The following is a 19865-nucleotide window of genomic DNA, read 5'->3' on the forward strand; positions in this document are numbered from 1 at the left end:
CACACACACACACACACACACACACACACACACACACACACACACACGACAACCAAAAAGTCTCTAGACTTTGCCAAATGTCCCCTGAGTGCAAAATCACCCCCGAATGAGAACCGTTGCTCTAAAGGAGGGAAAACTTTGGAACCACTAAAGACCATTCTAAGTTTTGCTACTTGCAAGTTCAGTCCCAAAGAGTAGCAGAGAGAGCTTTCAGTCAGGGGTCTAGTAGGAGACAGGAGCATACTTATTGCATGGCTTTAACTGAAGAAGGTTTAGTGAAGGGTCCAATTACAGAGGTAAAGGTGAGATTAAAGGAAACCCCAGAGGGTTTCTTTTTAATGAGATTACCCAGAGAATGAACGACAGAGAGACTGTTACCACAGTAGAGAAAGGGCCAAAGGACAGAGGAGCAAGAGCCGGAGCCATTGAAGGGGGGCCGCCCGGCACAGCTGAGGAGCCTGACCACTGCCAAACTACAGTGCAGGAGGGGGCCCAGGAATCTGTCACCAGTGCAGGAAGAGGGACCTGGAAATATCACCAGTGCAGAAGGAGGGGGCCTGGGAGTCAGTAACCAGTGCAAGAGGAGGGGGCCTGGGAATCAGTAACCAGTACAGGAGACGGGGGCCCGGGAATCTGTCACCAGTGCAGGAAGAGGGACCTGGAAATATCACCAGTGCAGAAGGAGGGGGCCTGGGAGTCAGTAACGAGTGCAAGAGGAGGGGGCCTGGGAATCAGTAACCAGTACAGGAGAAGGGGGCCTGGGAATCTGTCACCAGTGCAAGAGGAGGGGGCCTGGGAATCAGTAACCAGTGCAGGAGGAGGGACCTGGAAGTATCACCAGCGCAAGAGGAGGGGGCCTGGGAATCAGTAACCAGTGCAAGAGGAGGGGGCCCAGGAATCTGTCACCAGTGCAAGAGGAGGGGGCCTGGGAATCAGTAACCAGTGCAGGAGGAGGGGGCCCCAGGAATCTGTAACCAGATCTTCCCCTTCTCCCTCCCTCACATCTGCTGTGCCTCCCATCTGCCAACCCGATAGGAAACCAGCAACAAGAGAACAGTCTGCTCTATGCCCTGGGAAACTGACCAGTTTGACCAGTGGGCCCCCTTGTTCTGTAGCTGTCCACAGGGGTCTGGCTCTGGGGGCACAGAGCAGGGGGGAGAAGTTTAAAGAATGGACCTGGGGAGTCATCAGCACGGGGTCAGCTTCACCCGCACTCAGCTTTATGGCATTAGAGTCTCAAGGGATGTAGGGCGCTTCAGAGCCAACAATTACCAGCTCCTGATTATATCGATGGATGTTTTGTCCCAGAGAAACAAAAACTAAAATTAAAATAAATCTAACTAACCTACAACACAGCACATTCCATTCCTGTCTCAATCCAATCAGAATTTAGGGCAGTTCATAGCCAGACACAATTTTAACCAATACCACGTGGTATCAGAGGATCTGAGTTCTAGGCTTGCTTTGCCGGGAGCTGGCTGTCGGAAGGTGGGCAATTGTATTTCATTTAACAAGCGTGTCCCATGTGACACTACCGCGTGACAGCACAGAAAGATGAACACAATGAGGCCAGTCTCTGCTCTCAAGGAGAGCGGGTTCAAGAGAGGAGCAGACATGAATCTACAACTTCTCTGCCACATGAGAAGAGCTATAGTTGAGACCTGATGAAGGGTTCTAGGACTGGAGATAAAGAAGCACTTCGTTTTGCTGGACACACTTAAGGAGAGCCGAAAAAGGGCAGTGACTTCAGTGTGAGTCTCAAAAAGACGCCAGACAGCCAATGGAAAGAAGCATTCCAGGTAGAGCTGAAGCGAGGTTGCATGAAAGTGCTAAGTCTAAGGAACCACAAATATCTGTGTGTGTCTGGAGCACAGGTCAGCAAACTGTAGCCTGCAGGCCAGACCTAGCGCTCTGTCTGTTTTCATATGGTTCTTGAGCTAATAATGGGTTTTACATGTTTAAATAGTTAGAGGAAAAAAATCAGAAGAAGAATATTTCATAGCATATAAAAAATTACATGAAATTCAAATTTCAGTGTCCATAAGTAAAGGTTTCTTGGAACTCAGTTACACTCATTCATAGACAGATTGTCTACAATTGCTTCAGTGCTACCAGAGTTGGGTAGTTCGCAACTGAGACGATGGGCCACAGCCTAGTATATTTACTCACAGACCTTTTACAGAAAACATTTGCCGACCTAGAGCGAAGTCTGCAGTCCAAAGCAGTGAGGGGGGCTTCCCTGGTGGCGCAGTGGTTGAGAGTCCGCCTGCCGATGCAGGGGACACGGGTTCGTGCCCCGGTCCGGGAGGATCCCACGTGCCGCGGAGCAGCTGGGCCCGTGAGCCATGGCCGCTGAGCCTGCGCATCCGGAGCCTGTGCTCCGCAACGGGAGAGGCCACAACAGTGAGAGGCCCGCGTACAGCAAAAACAAACAAACAAACAACAAGAAAAAAAAACAAAGCAGTGAGGGGTAGCGGGGTCACGAGGCCGGAAAGAGAGATGGGGGTCTCGTCGTAAAAAGCTGCAGTAAAGCTGGGCTTGGTTCCATGGTGATGAGAGGTGATCAGAAGTTTTAACAAGAGGGAAGGTGTGATCATGTTTTCATTCTAGAAAAATCTTTGCTCTAGAATGAAACTAGTGGGGGACAGTTAAGAGTTCTGGAGAATGAGGATGATGAGGATCCAGAGTTTGGGCAGAGGCGGTGGAGAGGGAGAGGGGCAGACAGACCAGAAGGGACCTTTCCACGGCAAACCACCCTGGACTCAGGACTCGTCAGATTTGGGAGTGAGGGGGGATGGGGAAAGCAGATGAATGCGTCAGGGGTGCATCTTAGGTTTCTAGCTTGAGTAAGTGAGTAAATAAAAAAAAAAAAAGTACTATTCACCAAGGTAGCCTCTGGCACAGGGAGGTGGGGGATGGATTTTGCTTGAGACACATTGATTCTGGGACATCAGGGGTTGAGAGACTATCTAATAAGTACTTGGCTATTCTGTCCCTCTGTAGCTCAGAGAAGAAAGGTCTAGTCTAGAGATAAAGGCAAAGTAGAGGCTGAGGCCGCCAATCCCCTCTTAGGGCACGAGTCCTCCCCATGTGTGTAATATGGGCCCAAGAGAGTGGGCTTTTAAAGTGGGTTCCTTGGAGGCCAAGGGGTTCTCCCAGCAGCTGTTTTGCTAGGGGCTGAGCAGGTGGGATTTCCACCCCAGCTTCAACCAGAGAATTCTCTCTTTGACCTATTTGTAGCAGGCATTTACCTAAGCAGATTAAAAGAGGTTCCTGTACCTGGCAACCCCAGGACTTGAGGTTCTATAAGGTTCCTTCCGGTTTGGGAAGGCCACTGAGGTTGTATAATCAATCCCTCTGTCTCCAAGCGAGGAGTATTTCCAGTCCTTCTCAGAGTGTTAATTGCTTTCTTGGTTGTTCTGTTTTTATTTTTTTAAGCCTAAAGGGATGACAGTGAGAAGAGCCTTTTTTTAAATGCCCACAGTGGCCAACGATCACAAAGGGTGAGGGGCTTCCCCGGCAGGGAGGATAGCACCCCTCATTATTGCTTTCCTCGTCTGTAAAGGGAATAATATTAACCCCACAGGGCTACTGGAAATTAAAGGAGCTCCTGGTAAAATATTGGACACGTGGCAGTCACTCAAGAAATGGAAACTTGAAGCTTCCTACCCCATCAGTCACCTTGACCCCCTGTTTGTTATATGGTAAACCCTTGTGCAGTGAGAGCGAGCTGCCTGCTCTGGCTCCTTCTCACACGTGTTCCCTTTGCTGCCACTCTGACCTCATGATCATCTTCTAGTGTCCGTCCCTCCCTTCAGCCAGATCCCAGCCTGGCCCCGCTGTCCCTTCTTACTGCCTGTCTTGTCAAGTCAACCCTGGTGACCAGGAGACTGGAAGATAGTCAGCTTTCTAGAAGCCCTGTGCTGAGTCTCAATTGTCTGCCAAATAAACTTTTCCATTTGAGAACAATTTGCATTTACTGAGATGCTTGAGGCTTTTTACGGTAACAAGCTGAAGCTTCTGTTTTTCACATGAACATGTTGCATTCTTACTTGTGACTGATCCACAGTCCTGGGCCAGAGCAAAAATGCCTCAGGCGTCCCATGGCTGAAGCTCTGACTCATCTGTCCTATTCTTGGCAGCCCTCTGAGCTGCCAGACCCTCACCAGCCTCATTTCCAGGTTTGGGCCTCTGGGGGCCTCAGCACAAGTCTCAGGAGCCCAGGGCCGGCTACCTACAAAGCCAAGCTCCTGAATTCAATCAAGAGGGAGCCTGGACTTCCCTGGCAGTCCAGTGGTTAAGACTTCACCTTCCAATTCAGGGTTCGATCCCTGGTCGGGGAGCTAAGATCATGCCTCACGGCCAAAAAACCAAAACGTAAAACAGAAGCAATATTGTAACAAATTCAATAAAAACTTTAAAAAATGGTACACATAAAAAAAAAAATCTTAAAAAAAAAAAAAGTGGGCCTGAACTGAAAAGTGAGCGTGAACACATATGTGATGCCCCTCACCTCACCAGGCTTCAAGTGTAACCCCTTCCTTTTGCCAGAAATTAATTCAAAGCACATATTCTGTAACAGTGGGTCATTCATCCACTCAGTCATCAAACCCTTATTGGAAACCTTCTATATGCCTGGCTCTGTGTCAGTCCCGGGATGCAGACATAGGAGCTCATGAGGCAAATGGCTAGAAGCAGACCTGCTGTTCCCGTGTAATGAGGGCTTCAGCAGAGGTCCGAATGAAGCCTGGAGAGGGCACTGGCTACTCCCTGAGACGTAGACAGAGAGGCAGAGAAGAAGTAACCTCTGAGTGAGGCCTTCCAACGAGAGGTAGCCGAGCAGAAAAGAGGAGAAAGGATGTTCCATGGAGAGAGGAAAGTGTTGCAAAGGCAACTGAAACCAATAACTGATGGCCATAGTGATTCCCTTAAACATCCTTCTTCCGGTCATCTCCTCCAGCTGACTTCTGGGAAGTTGTTCATGAAGACCGCTGCACGGCCCATTATTAATAGCAAAGCATGTCTCTATTCTTTCTCAAATTCTTTTCCCATTTAGGTTATTACAGAGCGTTGAGCAGAGTTCCCTGTGCTATACAGTAGGGTTAGGGTTAGGGTTATAACTGAATCAGTGTGCAGTATACCTGAAACTAACACAACATTGTTAATCAACTATATTCCAATATAAAATAAAAATTTTTTTAAATAGCTCCTAGGAATTAGAACATGGACCACCCCCTATGCTGCCCCCCATCTACCATGCCAGGGTCCTCCTCTCCTTTAGCAATTCCAGCGGCACAGCGAGTTTTGCTGTGGTTAACCGAAAAACTGCACCAGCATCTCCCAGCAGAGCACTACTTACCATCTGAGTTGGGTTGACGATTCCTTTTGCCACCATATTTTAAAAATTGCCCAGCATCGTGCATAACCAGCTTCAGAGGAAGTTTGCAAAAATTTCTCAACTATCCGTTATCCTTCAACACCTGCATTCTTAGCAACGGTCATTGCCAGAGTTTTGAGTGTTCTTTGAATGATTTCTGTACCAATTTTTTGCTCTTCATTTAGCTGGATCAGTGAATCCAAGCCTGGAACGCACTGAAGCAAAGCATCCAGGTGACTCTTTTGTCAACAGCAGCTCTTGTGGCATTCAGAGCATCCGGGGCTATTTTTTTTTCATCGTCTTCCACGTCACCTGTCCTAGCAATCTTCAGCAGAGTTACTCCATCTGAAGTTTTGCCGGATGTTCATTTAGTTTTTCTTTTTCATGGTCACTAACGGTAACATTCTAACTGCTCAGTGATTTCTTAACTATGTTTCTCAATTTCAATATCGTCACCTTTTCCTTGCAAGGATGTGGCATCACCTTTGGTCACAATAACCTCTCCAGTTTTTCCTAGGTCATGAAGCAAAACCTCTTAAAGATTGAGGGTCCAGCTCACTTTTCCAAATACCACACCATCAGCGCATCAGCCTTGTTGGGTTCATTCTGTGACACCAAAACCTGGAGCTTGGGCTCTTATAACCCAAAAGCCAATTTTCATCCTATTCCAATTGAGTGTACTGAGGGCATTTTCAACAGTTATAACCAAAGACTTTCACTGGGCATTGGCAATTTCAAGAGTGGATACCAGAAAGCATCAGTATCCTGGAATCCCCGTTTCTGCACTTTTGATGTATTATTCAAGCAGAGAGATATGTAATCTTAGTCAACTTTTGTGCCTTCAGTTCCTGATTCATCATACAGTGTTTTCCTGTCCTCTATTGTAAGCACACCCTTTGAATCTTTGTGGTTACATCAGAAATGATGTTGCTGATTTCTGTCTCCATTTGTAGACATTGTGGCAAACTGAGCAGTCTCTTCGGGGTTTAGCACAGGTTTGGGCTGCTTCCTTAGTTCAGCAGTTATAGCGTCAACACGCAGCCTCGCACCATTCCTGGTTTCCGCCGGATTAGCACCTTTGCTAATCTTCTTGAAGCCTTCCATGGCAATCAAGAGTGCCAGTGCAGTAGCAGTGGTGGTGCCACTCCAGCCTCTTCATTCGTGTTGGCAGCATCCCGATCTAGTCTGGTGTGATAGTTTTATGTTTATCCTTTAAGTCAGTTGACCTGGCAGCAGATGCCTCATCTTTTGTTACTCTGAGGCATCTTCAGCTCTGTTCTGTGATCACTGTTCTTCCCACTGTTCTTCTCCGTAGTAAGGGCTTCCCCATCTGCTAGAAGGTCTACAGCTTGAAGCGTTGGGTCTTAGGCATCTGCACCGAATTTTATATCTTTGGCATGAATCTCGGTGAGATGAGGATCCAGTGCGCCAGAACCTGGCTTTGTCCAGCAAAAGGCAGTGAGTGATAAAAGCCTTTCTGCGGGGCTGGTGACCCAGGCAGCGAGGCAGGTCCTCAATGACAAGGGAAGGGCAGAGTGCAGGATGCACACCCAAGTTTGCAAAGTGGCAATCAGATTGCCATTTTTAAGAGATGACTGTCTGCAACATTTTTTAAGATGGGCCAGAGACAGTGAATCGGTGAACCAAAACCAAGCAAAAAACAGGATGAGTTTAGGGCAGGAATGGCTTAGAACACTGAAGGAAGGATACACACTGGAGAAATTTTCTGAGGCCGAATGAACTGGATTTGGTGTGGATGTGGATGTGGGAGGACATGAAGGGATGGTCCGGCCAGCAGGACAGCCAGGTGATGGGGAAAGGCGAGTGGTCAGGCTGAGAGCAGGGGCTCACTGTTGTGGACGGAAGTCTGAATCCACTGGGATGAGAAGAAGCCATAGGTTCCATGCACTTCTCGGTCCCCGGAGCCATGCAGGCAGGTTAGGCCCCCCTCTCCTGTCTCCTCCACTAACAGGTCCTTGTCTCCCACTAGCTCGGCCCAGTAACTGATGCTGCAGACTACAGAGGCATTTGCATCGCCAGATTCTTCCAGCTAAATGTGTACCGCGTGTTCCGCTAACCTTTTCAACAGTGGGGAAATGTCTTGTAATTAACCAGAATATAAAGGATGAACGGAGCAGCCTGGCAGTCTCTGTTAGTCATTATCATTCAGAGGAGATGAGTGTACCTACTTAGATTTCCGTCAACCAGTTAAAGCCAGCACTTTTCTCTTGGGAGTCCTGACTTTGTTCACATACAGTACAAACACATGTATAAGTGTGAATTATATTTGTATGTAAAGGTTTGTAGCCATACATACACAGGGACGTAAATGTGTTCTTGTGGGTGCACTGGTTGTACACACGGATATGCATGCGTGCATGGATGTGTGGCGTGCATATGTGCGCCGGGGGTGTGCATTCAAGTGTAGCCAGGGCCAAGGAGCCAGCCCCAGGCTACACTTTTTCTCCACTGCGCCAGTAGTTACAGAATCCTCTTTAGAGGCGAGCGCTCCAGTGTAATACCACAGGTGCTACGCTAGTGGGCGCTCCGTGAATGAATGTTCAAACAAGAACAAATATACCTCAGAAATTCTCCAGGTCCTTGCTGTTTTGCCCTTGCTTTCTGCTTAGTTCTGTTAGCAGTGCGCTGTGGAGACCTAGAGAGAGAAGTACCCTCGTTCTCTGACCCTTCACACCAGGTCTGCCCTGGTCTGTCCAGCTAGTTCTTCTACAAGCTCATTTCAAGGCTGATTTCCCATGGTGCTCCATCTTCCATGGTCACCCGCCACACACTTGGTAAGATGAAGACAAATTAGCTGTCTGTAATTCAGTGTGCGAGTGCTTCCCTGGTATTGCCAAACTACTGCGACCCCGGTATATGGAGGTGGTTTCTGGACACTAAGATCCCTGGCGATGTGGATATTGCCAGGTGGGTACCCCCCTAGCCAGGTCGCTTTCTGACCCATTCATCAGTTCTGGGGATGGCATAGGCCACCTGGGCCTGGACATATGTTTTTTGAGAGGTTGTGTTATTGGTGTGAGGAACCCCTGCCCACAGAGCTGTGGCGCCCGCGTTCCCCAAGCTAATGTGGGGACCCACCAACAGCGTGGGTGACACAGCCTCTCAGACCTGGCTCAGAGGGGTAAACGGTCCCAAAGTTTGCATCTAAGTTAAGGAGCCCCCTCTAGCTTTTCAGGTTCCTTCTCAACCAGTTCTTCTCATCACCTTAACAAACTCCATCCTGTGGTGAGTAGCAGGGTGCAAAAGAGGAAGAACGGAATTAGCTCCTGCTGGGAGGCATCATGACGTCATCCAGTGACTATTAAGCACTGGTGAGTCAGGTTAGACAGTCCTTCGTGGAGAGGACCGAGTAGACAGGATTGGAAGGATTCCCTCTGGGGCCTGGAGATCGGGGAGGGGCAGGAGCCTCTTTCTCAATGCAACCTTGAGAAGAGAGGAAGAGGGCTTCCTCTTAACCACCCCCTCATATCCACCTGCATCTCACCGTCCCCCTTCAGCTGCTACAACGAAAACCCAAGCAGTGTTTGCCCCTGGGAATGGCATCCACGGGGCACTGACCCCCTTCCTCACCCCCTCCCCCAGTGGACACGAGAACCTGAACAAGGGGCTTGGGAAGACTCTGACTCACCTCCTTCTCCGGATGCCCTGAGCCATCTTCCCAGACCTGCTCTCAGATGGGCTGCACTGGGTCCTAGAGGCCCCTCTCCTGATCCCTGCGCATTGGTGGGGCACCCGGGAGAAGAGCTGGAATTGTTCTCGCGGTGCTGGGACCATTCCTGTTCTCTTAGGGATGTTGAATCAGAGGACGTTTTTTCCCCTGCCTCACCGTTATTAGCTAGGCTTGAATAATGCATGTTTCCCTATGAATACCCTCTGTTTGATAATGGGCCCATGTTAGGGTTCATTGGAAATTTTCCTGCTGGATACACATGGAGAGTAATGCACATTTATAAAAGGGATTTGAATGCACGAGGGAAGTGGTGACTCCATGGAAGTAACTGAATTTTGTCAGGCATTCAGCTTAGACAGCAGCTTGCTGAGGGACCAACCTTTGGGGAGCTTTTTTTCTTTTTTTGCGGCACGCGGGCCTCTCACTGTTGTGGCCTCTCCCGTTGTGGAGCACAGGCTCCGGACGCGCAGGCTCAGCGGCCTTGGCTCACGGGCCCAGCAGCTCCGCGGCATGTGGGATCTTCCCGGACCGGGGCACGAACCCGTGTCCCCTGCATCGGCAGGCGGACTCTCAACCACCGCGCCACCAGGGAAGCCCTGGGGAGCTTTTGGATATAGGCAGAGCAGGGATGGACAGGGCGTGGGGGAATACTCGGACTTGGTTCCCTTTGCACATCTGATCACTGTGGGCTTTAGTTCTGGGGTTGACATGTTATCTCAAGTGCAGAGTGAATATCTGAGTCTCCAGGGGCTGAGCTGGGGAGGGGACAGATGCTGAAGAAGGTTGACCATGCCCTTGGGATAACTTTGGGGACAAGTCACAAGAGAAGATGCTGAGGTCCCACCAAGAGCACAGCTGCCTCCTGGCTGTGTGACCTACAATAAATCACTTAAACCATCGTGAACCCCAATTTTATTATCGATCAAGTAGGTATAATAACTACCGGTCAAGGTTGTTGAACATATATAAGGACCAAATGAAATGACTGTTGAGGACCCGCTATGAACCAGGCACTATTCTAGGCATTGAGGACAGAGCAATGAACAAAACAGACAAAAATTTCTGTCTTCGTGGAGCTTACGTTGCAACGTAGGATGACAAAAATCACTAAGAAAATTATATGCATACGAGAGAGTTAGGGATAAAGTGGGTAGGGGTTAGGGAGAGCTGGGGTTGGAGGTATAGTTTTAAGTGGAGTGGTCAGAGAAGGCCTGCCGTAGGAAGCGGTGTTCTCACAAAGGCTTCAAGGAGAAAAGGCAGCAAGTAATGAAGATATCTGGGAAAGAGCCTTCTAGGGAACTGGCAGGCTTAAGTGGGCATGCCTGGTGTATTGTTGGCATATGAGGGGGGCCCATGTGGCTGGAGAAGAGTGACTGAGGTCGAAGATGGAGTCAGAGAGATCACAGAGAGGGCCAGTTGGTCTGGGCAGGCCCTTTTAAAGACTTTGGCTTTTACTATAGGAGAGTTGGGTTGCCCCTGAAGAGTTTTGAGGAGAGATGTAATTTGGTCTGACTTGTGTTTTAACAAGATCCTTCTGGATCTCGTGTTGAGAACAGATTAGATGGGGGCAAGTGTGGAAGATGGAAGGCCATGGCAACAAAGGGAGAAGTCTTGGAGATTTGGACCAGAGATACAGATGTAGAAACTGCATTGGGGATAAATCTGGGAGGGTTTACTGATAGATCGTGTGTGGGTGTGAGAGAAAGAAAGGGGTCAGTGATGCTGATTTAAGTAAAGAACTTGTAAGGCCCTCAGCCCGGGGCTTGGCACGTAGGAAGTGCTGGTCACAGTTGTTACCGCTGCTGGTTCCAGTAAGAGTGGGACTGAGCCACCCGGCAGGGGGTTCTGGGGTTGGACAGATAAACCAAGCCATATAACCGGAGACAGGATGAAGCCCTTGGCAACCAGCAGAATGCTTTGGAGCATAGGGGTACTCAGACCCAAAGGAGGTTGATGGATTCAGAGGAATAGCCTTTGGAATTGTGGAGTTCTGGCTCTGAGGCCCTTTGTATGCTATTTGGCCAAGTCCTGATGAGGTATGGACTGGACTTAGTGTTGGGATCAAAACCCAGTTCAATCCATCAGACCATACCCCAGTGACCTCCCGGACTCGGCTGCCCCTGCTCACAGTAGGTCAGCTGGTGTGGGCTGGGCTCGGTTAGGATGGTGGGCTCTGCTCCTCATGTTCTCATCCTCCCAGGACCAGCCATGTCTTCTCCCAAAGATGGCAGAGATTCAAGTGGGCAAGCCTAATCTGGCAGGCACTTTTCAAGTCTTTGGACATGTCAAGGCCTCCATAATGACCAAACCCAAAGTCAAGGGGTGAGGAAATATACTCTACCTCTTTAACAGGAAGGACTACAGTCACATTTCATTGCAACAGCTGTGGTTACAGCGAGGGTGACAACTTGGGGCCCTAATGCAATGCAACACACCTGGCCAGGGCTGGTCCAGAAATTGGCCAGGACTGGATCGGGAGGAGAGCAGAGCTGCAGAGGGCGGGCTGCGGGGCTTCGCATGTGGACACTCACTACCAGTTTGCAGGGAGGTCACCCCAGAGAGCCAGCCTTGATAGCAGCTCTTTCTCCGTGTTTGAGACCCTGTTGCACTTGAGCGCTACCCTTAGTATATCCCTGCCCAGAGGGGCTTCTGGCTTTGACTCACCATGGAATGTCCCAAGCTAAGAGAGGGATCATTCTAGAGGGACCCATCCCCAGTCCCATATGACAACTAAGCCTGATTTTCCTTTCACCTCTTCTCTAGTCAAGAAGCAAATTGAGTTGAAGTCTCGAGGCGTGAAGCTGATGCCCAGCAAAGATAACAGCCAGAAGACGTCTGTGTGTAAGTGTCCGCCCCGCCAGGCCCCTCGCTCGAGGCCAGAACCGCTGGCGCTGTGACCGTGGGGAAGCCAGATGCTGCTGCGCTGATGTCCCTCCAGCCCGGCTTCCCTCCGCCCGGGTCTGCGCGTGCACACACTAACCTGGTGCCCAGTGAGCAGCCCCGGGGCCTGCCCTTTGTCTTCTCGTGTTCCTCCTCCCATTCCCCTCCTGCCTCTTCTTTCTCCCTCACTTCCCATTCTAACTGCAGTCCAGGGAGTCATTACTGCTACATTTCTTTCTTTCTTTTTCCTTTTGAATCACTTCCACCTGCTAAGACAATCCTTTATCTGGCTCGTCTAGGAGTCAGTAAACTCCAGCTGGGATTTTGGAGGCTTCAAGTCCCTGATTCCAGCTCCCAAGACAAGATTGGGGGAAGGGGAGAGAGGGGAATGCCTAGAACCTTCCACCAGGGTCCATGGACCTGGCTGGGCAAAACATGGACTAGAAGGGGGGGGGTGTCCTGCTTCTTGAGCTGATGGGGGAGTGCTAGGGGCTCCCTGCTTGGACATGGGGCAAATTCTGTCCCTGGAAACGTGTTCCTGCCATTGATGTTTGAAAGATCAAAAGGAGAATGTCCAATGCTGGGCAGTTGTCTGGAATGTCACTCCAGAAACACCTGATCAGAGCCTGTGCTAAGGGGCTTTTGAGCTAGAGCATAGGAAGGATTTCCCAAAGGTTCTGGGCCGCTCCAGGAGGCTGGACTTGAAAGCAGAGCAGATTTTTCCAAGAAACGCTCCGTTTTCATTCTGGAGGTGGCGACAGGGAGCCTCCCTTGGTCCCCCAAACACCTGGCCTTCTGGTCTACCTTCTGCCTCCCTTTGCCCTCTGCTTCTCATGCCCTTCTCTGTCTCCTTCCACTCGTCCTCCCTCTTTCCACTTTCCTCTCCTTCCTCCTCCCTCACCCTATCTGCTTCCCCCTCTTTTTCTCTCTGTCTCTGCTCCCTGCTGACCCTCTCCTTTCCTCTTTCACCTCCATGTGCTCCCTTCTGCTGAGGTGCTGGAAGTAATTGCTGGAGAGAGGCCATGGGTGGGTCCACAGCTCCGTGCTTGGGTGGCAGGGAGCAGCGTGGGGAGAGGCAGTTTGGTCCCAAGGCCATGACGAAACTGAGCCTGGCTGTGGGTTTCCTCTGGTCTTTCAAGTCCTCCAATTGGAGACAGGTACCACTCCTTGCCTCTGGGGACCATTGTCTGGTCACCCTGCCACAAGTGGCCTGGATGGCAGAGGGCAGCCAGAAGGCCCTGCTTCTGTGCTTGACTAGGGAGCCAAAGGAAGGGGCAGAGGGTTAGGTCAGGAGTCTGCAGGGAAGGCTCAAGACATGGCGCGGGCCCTCCCAGGCTCTTTCTTTCTGCAGCCACAGGAAACCAGAGGAGCCGAGGCAGGCACGATTCAACTTCAGAGTTTGCCCTGGGGCCACAGGCAAACTTTAAGGAAACTGCTCTGACTTGGGAGAGCACGTTTCTTTCTCAGTTGTGTCCTTAGGTAACTGTGTTACCCCAGGCCCTAACACCTCGGTTTCCCCATCTGTAGAATGGGGATGCAAAACCTTATCCTCCCTTTCTCCTTTGGATCTGAGATGGGTCTTCTTGATCTAGGACTTCAGGAGGTCCTTGAACTCGCTAGAAAATCACATGTGATGTTGTGGGTGCATTTTGGGGTGGAAGGGAAGGGTCTATGGTTTTCATTAGTTCTCAGAGGTACCAAAAACTCCCTCAGAAAGATGAAGAAACCCTATTTTAATAAAAAAAATTCAAAACCTCTTTGAAAAAATATACATTTCTCTACAACAAGATACTGGTCTCCTTTCTGAGATTCCTGCAGGGAGGAATGGGTGTGTGACTCAAGCTGCCTCGGAGGCAGGTCACCAAATATCTGCAGGGGTCTGGCCCATTGTGTTCTGCCCAGATTCCCTGTGGACAGATGTCCTGAACTTCAGGGGAGGAGTGGGCCACACTTACATCTCCTGGATCCTACTTGCTGCCTTTACCAGTCTGTGGGCACCATGGGCCCCCGGCCATTGGTTCTGACCACCCGTGTGTCTGTGGCTCCCTTCACTTTGGGTAGAAGGCATTGTCTTTCTGAACGTGTTGCGGCTTCTTCCTCACCATAGGGACCGGGGCGAGGATCACCTTCCAGTCTCTTCCCTCTGCAGCCAAGAGCAAATTCATGCTACAAGCACAATCGGCTGGTCTTGAATAGGCAGGGGAGGCTGGAACTCAGGAAAGAAAGGGGAAAAGCCTTTTGCCTCCATAACTCCGACAGTAAACTGTTCACTGGGATTTGAGTTTGCTTGTTTCTGGGGCGCCTTGAAGGCTCTTACGGGGATGCCATCACCTGTTCGGTCCTCCCAGGAAGAGAGGGCACTGGGGGGGGTATGAGCTGCTCACCGCTGGGCTTGCAACTTCCTGGATGGCGCCTGAGCCTCATTTCGGGCTGGCTGATTAAAGGGGACACAGCAAGGTTTGCCATACATGTCAGGGGCTGCGGTTCGGTGGGTGGGCTTCGCCATGGCCTCAGCTCTCCCGTCCAGCCACATCCTCATTGGTCAGCCTTCCTCTATGCTACGCTGAGCAGTGTCAGCTCTGAACGAAAGGGCGAGAGAAGGAGGCAAGAATCTGCATTCTTAACACGCTGCAAGGTGGTGTGTGGTTCCCATGTGGTGGTCAGCAGGGCCTTTGGATGGGGGTGGTCGGTGCACAGGGTTGAGTAGGCAGGGCCTAAAGAAGGTGGGCGCTTAGCTCAGAAACCCCCAGTAGGGATGGATCATGGTGAGTCTGGCTTGCCAGCAGATGGACCCGCAGGTACAGCTCAGGGGTCCACTCCCCCTCCTGCCCCTGGGGATCCTGGAAGCCCCAGTTTTCTCTTTCCTCCCCGCTGCTCGCAAAACACCGAGGCCCCAGGAGGCAGGGGCTTGCTCTGCTTTTGGAGACGGCGCTTCTGTCTTGTTAGCCGAGCCTGAAGGGTCCAGGACTGGGGGAATGTTGACATAGCTTAGTTGAGGATGTGAAAGTTTCAGAAATAGAGGTTTGGCAAGGAAGGGCATGGGAGTAGGGGACGAGCGTCCAGTGGGAGCGACTGGCTTGAGCCTGGCACTGTGGAATGTTGGAGAAAAGGAGGCTGCCCAAGAGGCCTTGTACTCGTCACCACACAACCAAGAGGGTAACCGGTCTCTGGCTTGAGCACTCAGTCTGTCCAAATGCCCAGGTTCCCTTGGCCAGCCACACCCAGGGCTCCCTGGAGATTTGGACAGGTTTCTGACAGTAGGAATGAGCTTCAAACTCGGGTCTGAAGTGAGACTAACTGAGTCAAAAATGGGATTCCCCACTGCTGCACTTCCATCAACTCACTGCACCCTCACAGGTCCCTGGGCCAGGAAGTCCCCTGCCCCCTCTCCCTATGCCCTGCTCTTCCACAAGCCCTGATAACTCTTTCTTTGCCACGTCCATTCCCGTCACTTCATGTCTGTTCCCACTACCAGGCTCTTGTTGTCCTTTACCTGAATGAACACAAAACTTTCTAACTCATTTCACAGTAACTGGCCTCCCTCTGAGCAATCCAGATCTTACAGTGCCCTTCCCCACTCAGGACTCTTCCCATCGTCTTTAGGATCAGACTTGAGACCCTTCAAAGTCTGACCTCTGACACTTCACCTTCACTCCTCCATGTCACTCATACCCTCCCTCCTGTTCTGGCACACCGAACAACTTACACTTCGGTTTCCGTGTCTCCACCTTGCTCCCCGGGCCCATCTGTCTGCCTGAAATACCATTTCTCTGTTATCATGTATCTAAATCCCACTATCTCAGTAGATCCATGTCAAATGCTGCCTCCTCCAGGCAGCCTTCCATGCTTCTCTCAGCAATATGAGATGGGTCCTCTCTCTGAACCTCCCTTTAGCTGTATCTTTCATCACCTCCCCGTTGTGGTTCTGTAGTTTCTTTCCATAGTTCATGTAACTCCTTGAGGACAGTGGAGTGGTCATATCTTATACCTGACATTGGCATTTCCCACTGTATCCAAATAGGGTCTTGTATACAGTAGGTGTTCAATTAATGCCTGTTGTGTATCATGTGCAGGAATGAGTGGGTGAGTGAGTGAGTGATGGAGCACGTTGCTCATATTGTGGGACATTGACTGGGTGAGAGGGAAATGGGCCAACTCAGGGAACGTTGCTCCAGACTCCCCGTCATCCCTCGTCTAGAGGTGGTTGTTGGGACTGTGGGGTTGGTGAGGGCTTGAGTGGAACTCTGGCTCCTGGTCGTTGCCAAGGCCAGGACTCCAGAGGTGCAAGGGAGTTCTAGCCTCACAGCATCTCAAGAACAATGAACTGCAGGGGCCGGAGGGTTTCCACCTTCTCCACTGGAGACGGGAGAAAACTGACTTTGTGTGTATCCGCCGCCCTTTGACCAAGCTTCTCCTTTAACCTAGAGGACTGTGCACGTGGCTTTTAAAAACAGGACTCTGGTGTTGGCGAACGTGAGGGCATCACAGCACCTGCCAGAACTACTGCAGGTGCTACCTCGGTGCCCTCGGCCAGCGGCGTGGGCGGGGGATGTTCTAGTTACCGCTTACTCTGCATTGAGAACTGTCCGATGGGAAGAGGTTTCTCAGCAGAAATATCCGTGTTTGAGCTCAAGTCCCTGCTTTGAACTTCAGACTGCAGCTTTCTCTTACATTCTTTACCGTTTCTGACCACACATCCACCTTTTATTTAACTTTCTTTGAGTCATTTCTCCATTGGGGGCTGAGGTTGGGGGGCTCATCTCATCTAGAGCCGCCATCAGCAGATTGGAAGGGTGGGGAGGTCACCGGGGGCTGTGGACTGTCCACCTCTGGCCGCTGGTGCGGGATAAGGGAACGAACGGGATGGCTGTTGGTTTGGGGTGCCTCTGAGCCCACACGCTCTTGATGAATTTCACTTGGACTTTGCTCCCAAAGGAATTTGTCAAAAGCAGCTCCCCATCTGCACACTCGGGAAACCCGAGCCCAGTAGACCCCAGCAACCCCACAGGCCCCAGCAGAGCAGGGCCTCTTTCTGTCTCTGCGTCCGCCTCCCACCCTGCGACACTACCCCGACTGGTTTCTTCCTGTGATTATCCATCTCTGTATGTGCTGTTTTTTGCCTTGTAGTAACTCAGGTTGGTGTGTCCCAAGGGCATAATATGTGTCCAGACCCTGGCATACCTGAAAGGGGCAAAAGACTAGGCTCAGATTTCAGGTAAGATCTGTTTGGGAATGTTCTTATTACAAGAAGGGTGCGATGGCCTGGTTGGGGGGAAGACAGGGACTGGCCTTCCTGGAGGTAGAGTGGAGAGGACCGTGTGGATACAGAATCACTTCCTGGAGAAGAGCTTTGGCCTTTAACATTCTCTCTTGGTCCAGTCCTGGGACTAGTACCCACACCTTAAGGGGGAAGGGAGGGCTGTAGACTGCCAGTGTCACCCAGCAGAACTATACCCAGGGTACAAAGGGCTGCCATCATCAGGAATGACGTGCCAGCAGGCAGCTCACACCTCCGATAGTCTAGGACACCCTAAGGCCCCGAGACAGTGCATTTTATAAAGTTTCTAACTTTTCTAATCGAGGCATCTTCTCATAATCCTCCACCCTCATGAAAGTTTATGGGTATCATCTACCCACTCTTAGCTGTCCCAATTGTCCTAATACTTATCTCAGAGGATTGCTGTTTTGCACACAAAGTCACCTTTTAACTCAATCCTAAAACCATTAAACGGTCCAAAAAAGAAGATGAAGAGCAGGTGTTCCTTCCAATGGAGGTTTTAAGTGATAAACGGTGGAGCGGAGATTAAGGGCCAGAGGAGAAATAAAGTTCGGCATGGTGCTTCTTTGTGGACCTAGGAAGGACTCAGGGGGGACCTGGCAGGCCCAGGGGTGGAGCTCACAGATACGCCTTGTCTCCCAGGTTAGGATCCAGCGTCCAGTTCACCTGCAACGAGGGCTATGACCTGCAAGGGTCCAAGCGGATCACCTGTATGAAAGTCAGCGACATGTTTGCAGCCTGGAGTGACCACAGGCCGGTCTGCCGAGGTGAGGGTGCCCCTGGAAAGGGAGGCTGGCCAGCAAGCTGGGCTGGGTATGGAGGACGGAGCCCAGCTCCTGATGCCTGAGTCCAGGCTCTCATCCAGACTGGCTCACCTCATTCTCGCTGCTCCCCACACCTCAGATTCTGCATCCATTTACTAATGAACCCAACACATTTATTTAGCACCTCCTCTGTATCCAGGCCTATAGAGGAGCAGGAGATAGCAGAGGTAACAGAGATGGGGAAGAGAGGCACGGTCCCTGCCCTGCCTGCACCTGACAGTCTAGTCAGGGAGTCACACATGAGCAGGTTTCTGGCCCACTGCACCAAGATATTACAGCTGCACCTAGATGGGAAGGGAAGTCACTTTGTATCATGTCACCTTGAATCCTTCCCTTATAGCACACAGACATCCCAAACCCTCCATCTCAATGCCCTTGTGTCTTTCCACATACTCAGCAATAAACAGACCTGTCACTTCTGAAAGAATGCTCTGAGCTATGCAGGAGTAACAGGGACCATGACCTCAAAAGGCCTCTCTGTGGGATTCCTCTAACCTCACACCTGGACGTCTTATTCTCGGGGGCCCTGCCATCCCAGGTTTCAAAAGAACCAAGGCTGGGCTGGCCAAGTCCCCATCCCCCAAATAATCTTAAAATATGAGACCTGCGTGTATTTTTTCTTTGGGACAGGACAGCAGCTGTTTCTATGGTAGAGAAGCCCCTGGCCTCATCTCGCAGGGCACCACTAGACAGCTTTTCATGTCCTACACTGCATTCATCTCGCTTTTTCCATTGTTTGCACACATGACCGGGACTCAAGAGTTCTTGGTACAAAAGTAAGGAATCACTCTAGAGTTTGTAAACAAAGACAGCAGTGGCCCTTTTGAGTGACCCTTTGGAAGAGAAAGTGTGCTGCCCGCTAAAGTTACATTCCAGATCCTTCCAGTTTAAGAAGGAGATTCTTTGTCTCTCTCCAGGCACATGCATCAAGATGAAATTCATGCAGAGTAAGATACGTCCAGGGTAAATAACTTAGATCACTGCTGCACTGAGGAAGGGGCAAGTTGGAGCTGAGACCCACTCCCTTTTTTTACTGTGTTGATAAGCGCTCTGGAGGAGGGTCATGAAAATCTCTCTCAAATAAGCCTTAGATTAATTCATTCTCACTCAACTTTGAGGTGGCCACAATCCACAATTAATAATGTGCTTTGCATCCCCACTGATTTTAGTTATGTTATTTCAAAGATTCCACTTAACTAATATTTTTCTTAAAAATCAAACAAAAGGGCTTCCCTGGTGGCGCAGTGGTTGAGAGTCCGCCTGCCGATGCAGGGGACACGGGTTCGTGCCCCGGTCCGGCAAGATCCCACATGCCGCAGAGCAGCTGGGCCCGTGAGCCATGGCCGCTGAGCCTGCGGATCTGGAGCCTGTGCTCCGCAACGGGAGAGGCCACAACAGTGAGAAGCCCGCGTACCACAAAAAAAAAAAAAAAAAAAAAAAAAAAATCAAATGAAAGAATTCTTGGGTATTACTCTCAGCTTTGCCACCAGCTGGCCATGGGTAATTTGGCAAAGCCCCTATCTTCCCTGGGCTTATTTTCTTACTGGTAAATGTAGGTCATGGCTCCTACCCTACCCATCTTGTGTTAATGTGTGGGTCAAATGGAGTTGTAGATATGGAAACACTCTATGAATTGGGAAGTGCCGGACAAGAAAGCAAACATCCTTGTGCTAGAATATAAGCTCTACAGGGCAAGGACGTCTGTTTTGTTCACTGCCTTGAATAGGGCCAGGCACATAGTAGGTGCTCAGTAGCATGTGTTGAATGGATGATTTAATAAGTGAATAATTGAATAGCACAACACTCCATTTCTGG

General features: G+C 50.5%; 1 protein-coding gene across 2 annotated transcripts in view; it reads left to right on the forward strand.

Moving 5' to 3' along the window:
• The window catches only part of CSMD2 (CUB and Sushi multiple domains 2), a 665093-nt gene that overhangs the window by 322617 nt on the left and 322611 nt on the right, over positions 1-19865 (forward strand). For both annotated transcript variants that reach the window (XM_029230811.1, XM_029230813.1), the window contains exons 7-9: positions 11832-11909; positions 17076-17163; positions 17869-17993. In XM_029230811.1, coding sequence (XP_029086644.1) covers positions 11832-11909; positions 17076-17163; positions 17869-17993 — 291 coding nt within the window. The remainder of the gene's footprint in view (positions 1-11831; positions 11910-17075; positions 17164-17868; positions 17994-19865) is intronic.

Source organism: Monodon monoceros, unplaced genomic scaffold (assembly GCF_005190385.1).
Source record: "Monodon monoceros isolate NGI ecotype Baffin Bay Population unplaced genomic scaffold, NGI_Narwhal_1 Super_Scaffold_18, whole genome shotgun sequence".
Lineage (NCBI taxonomy): Eukaryota > Metazoa > Chordata > Mammalia > Artiodactyla > Monodontidae > Monodon > Monodon monoceros.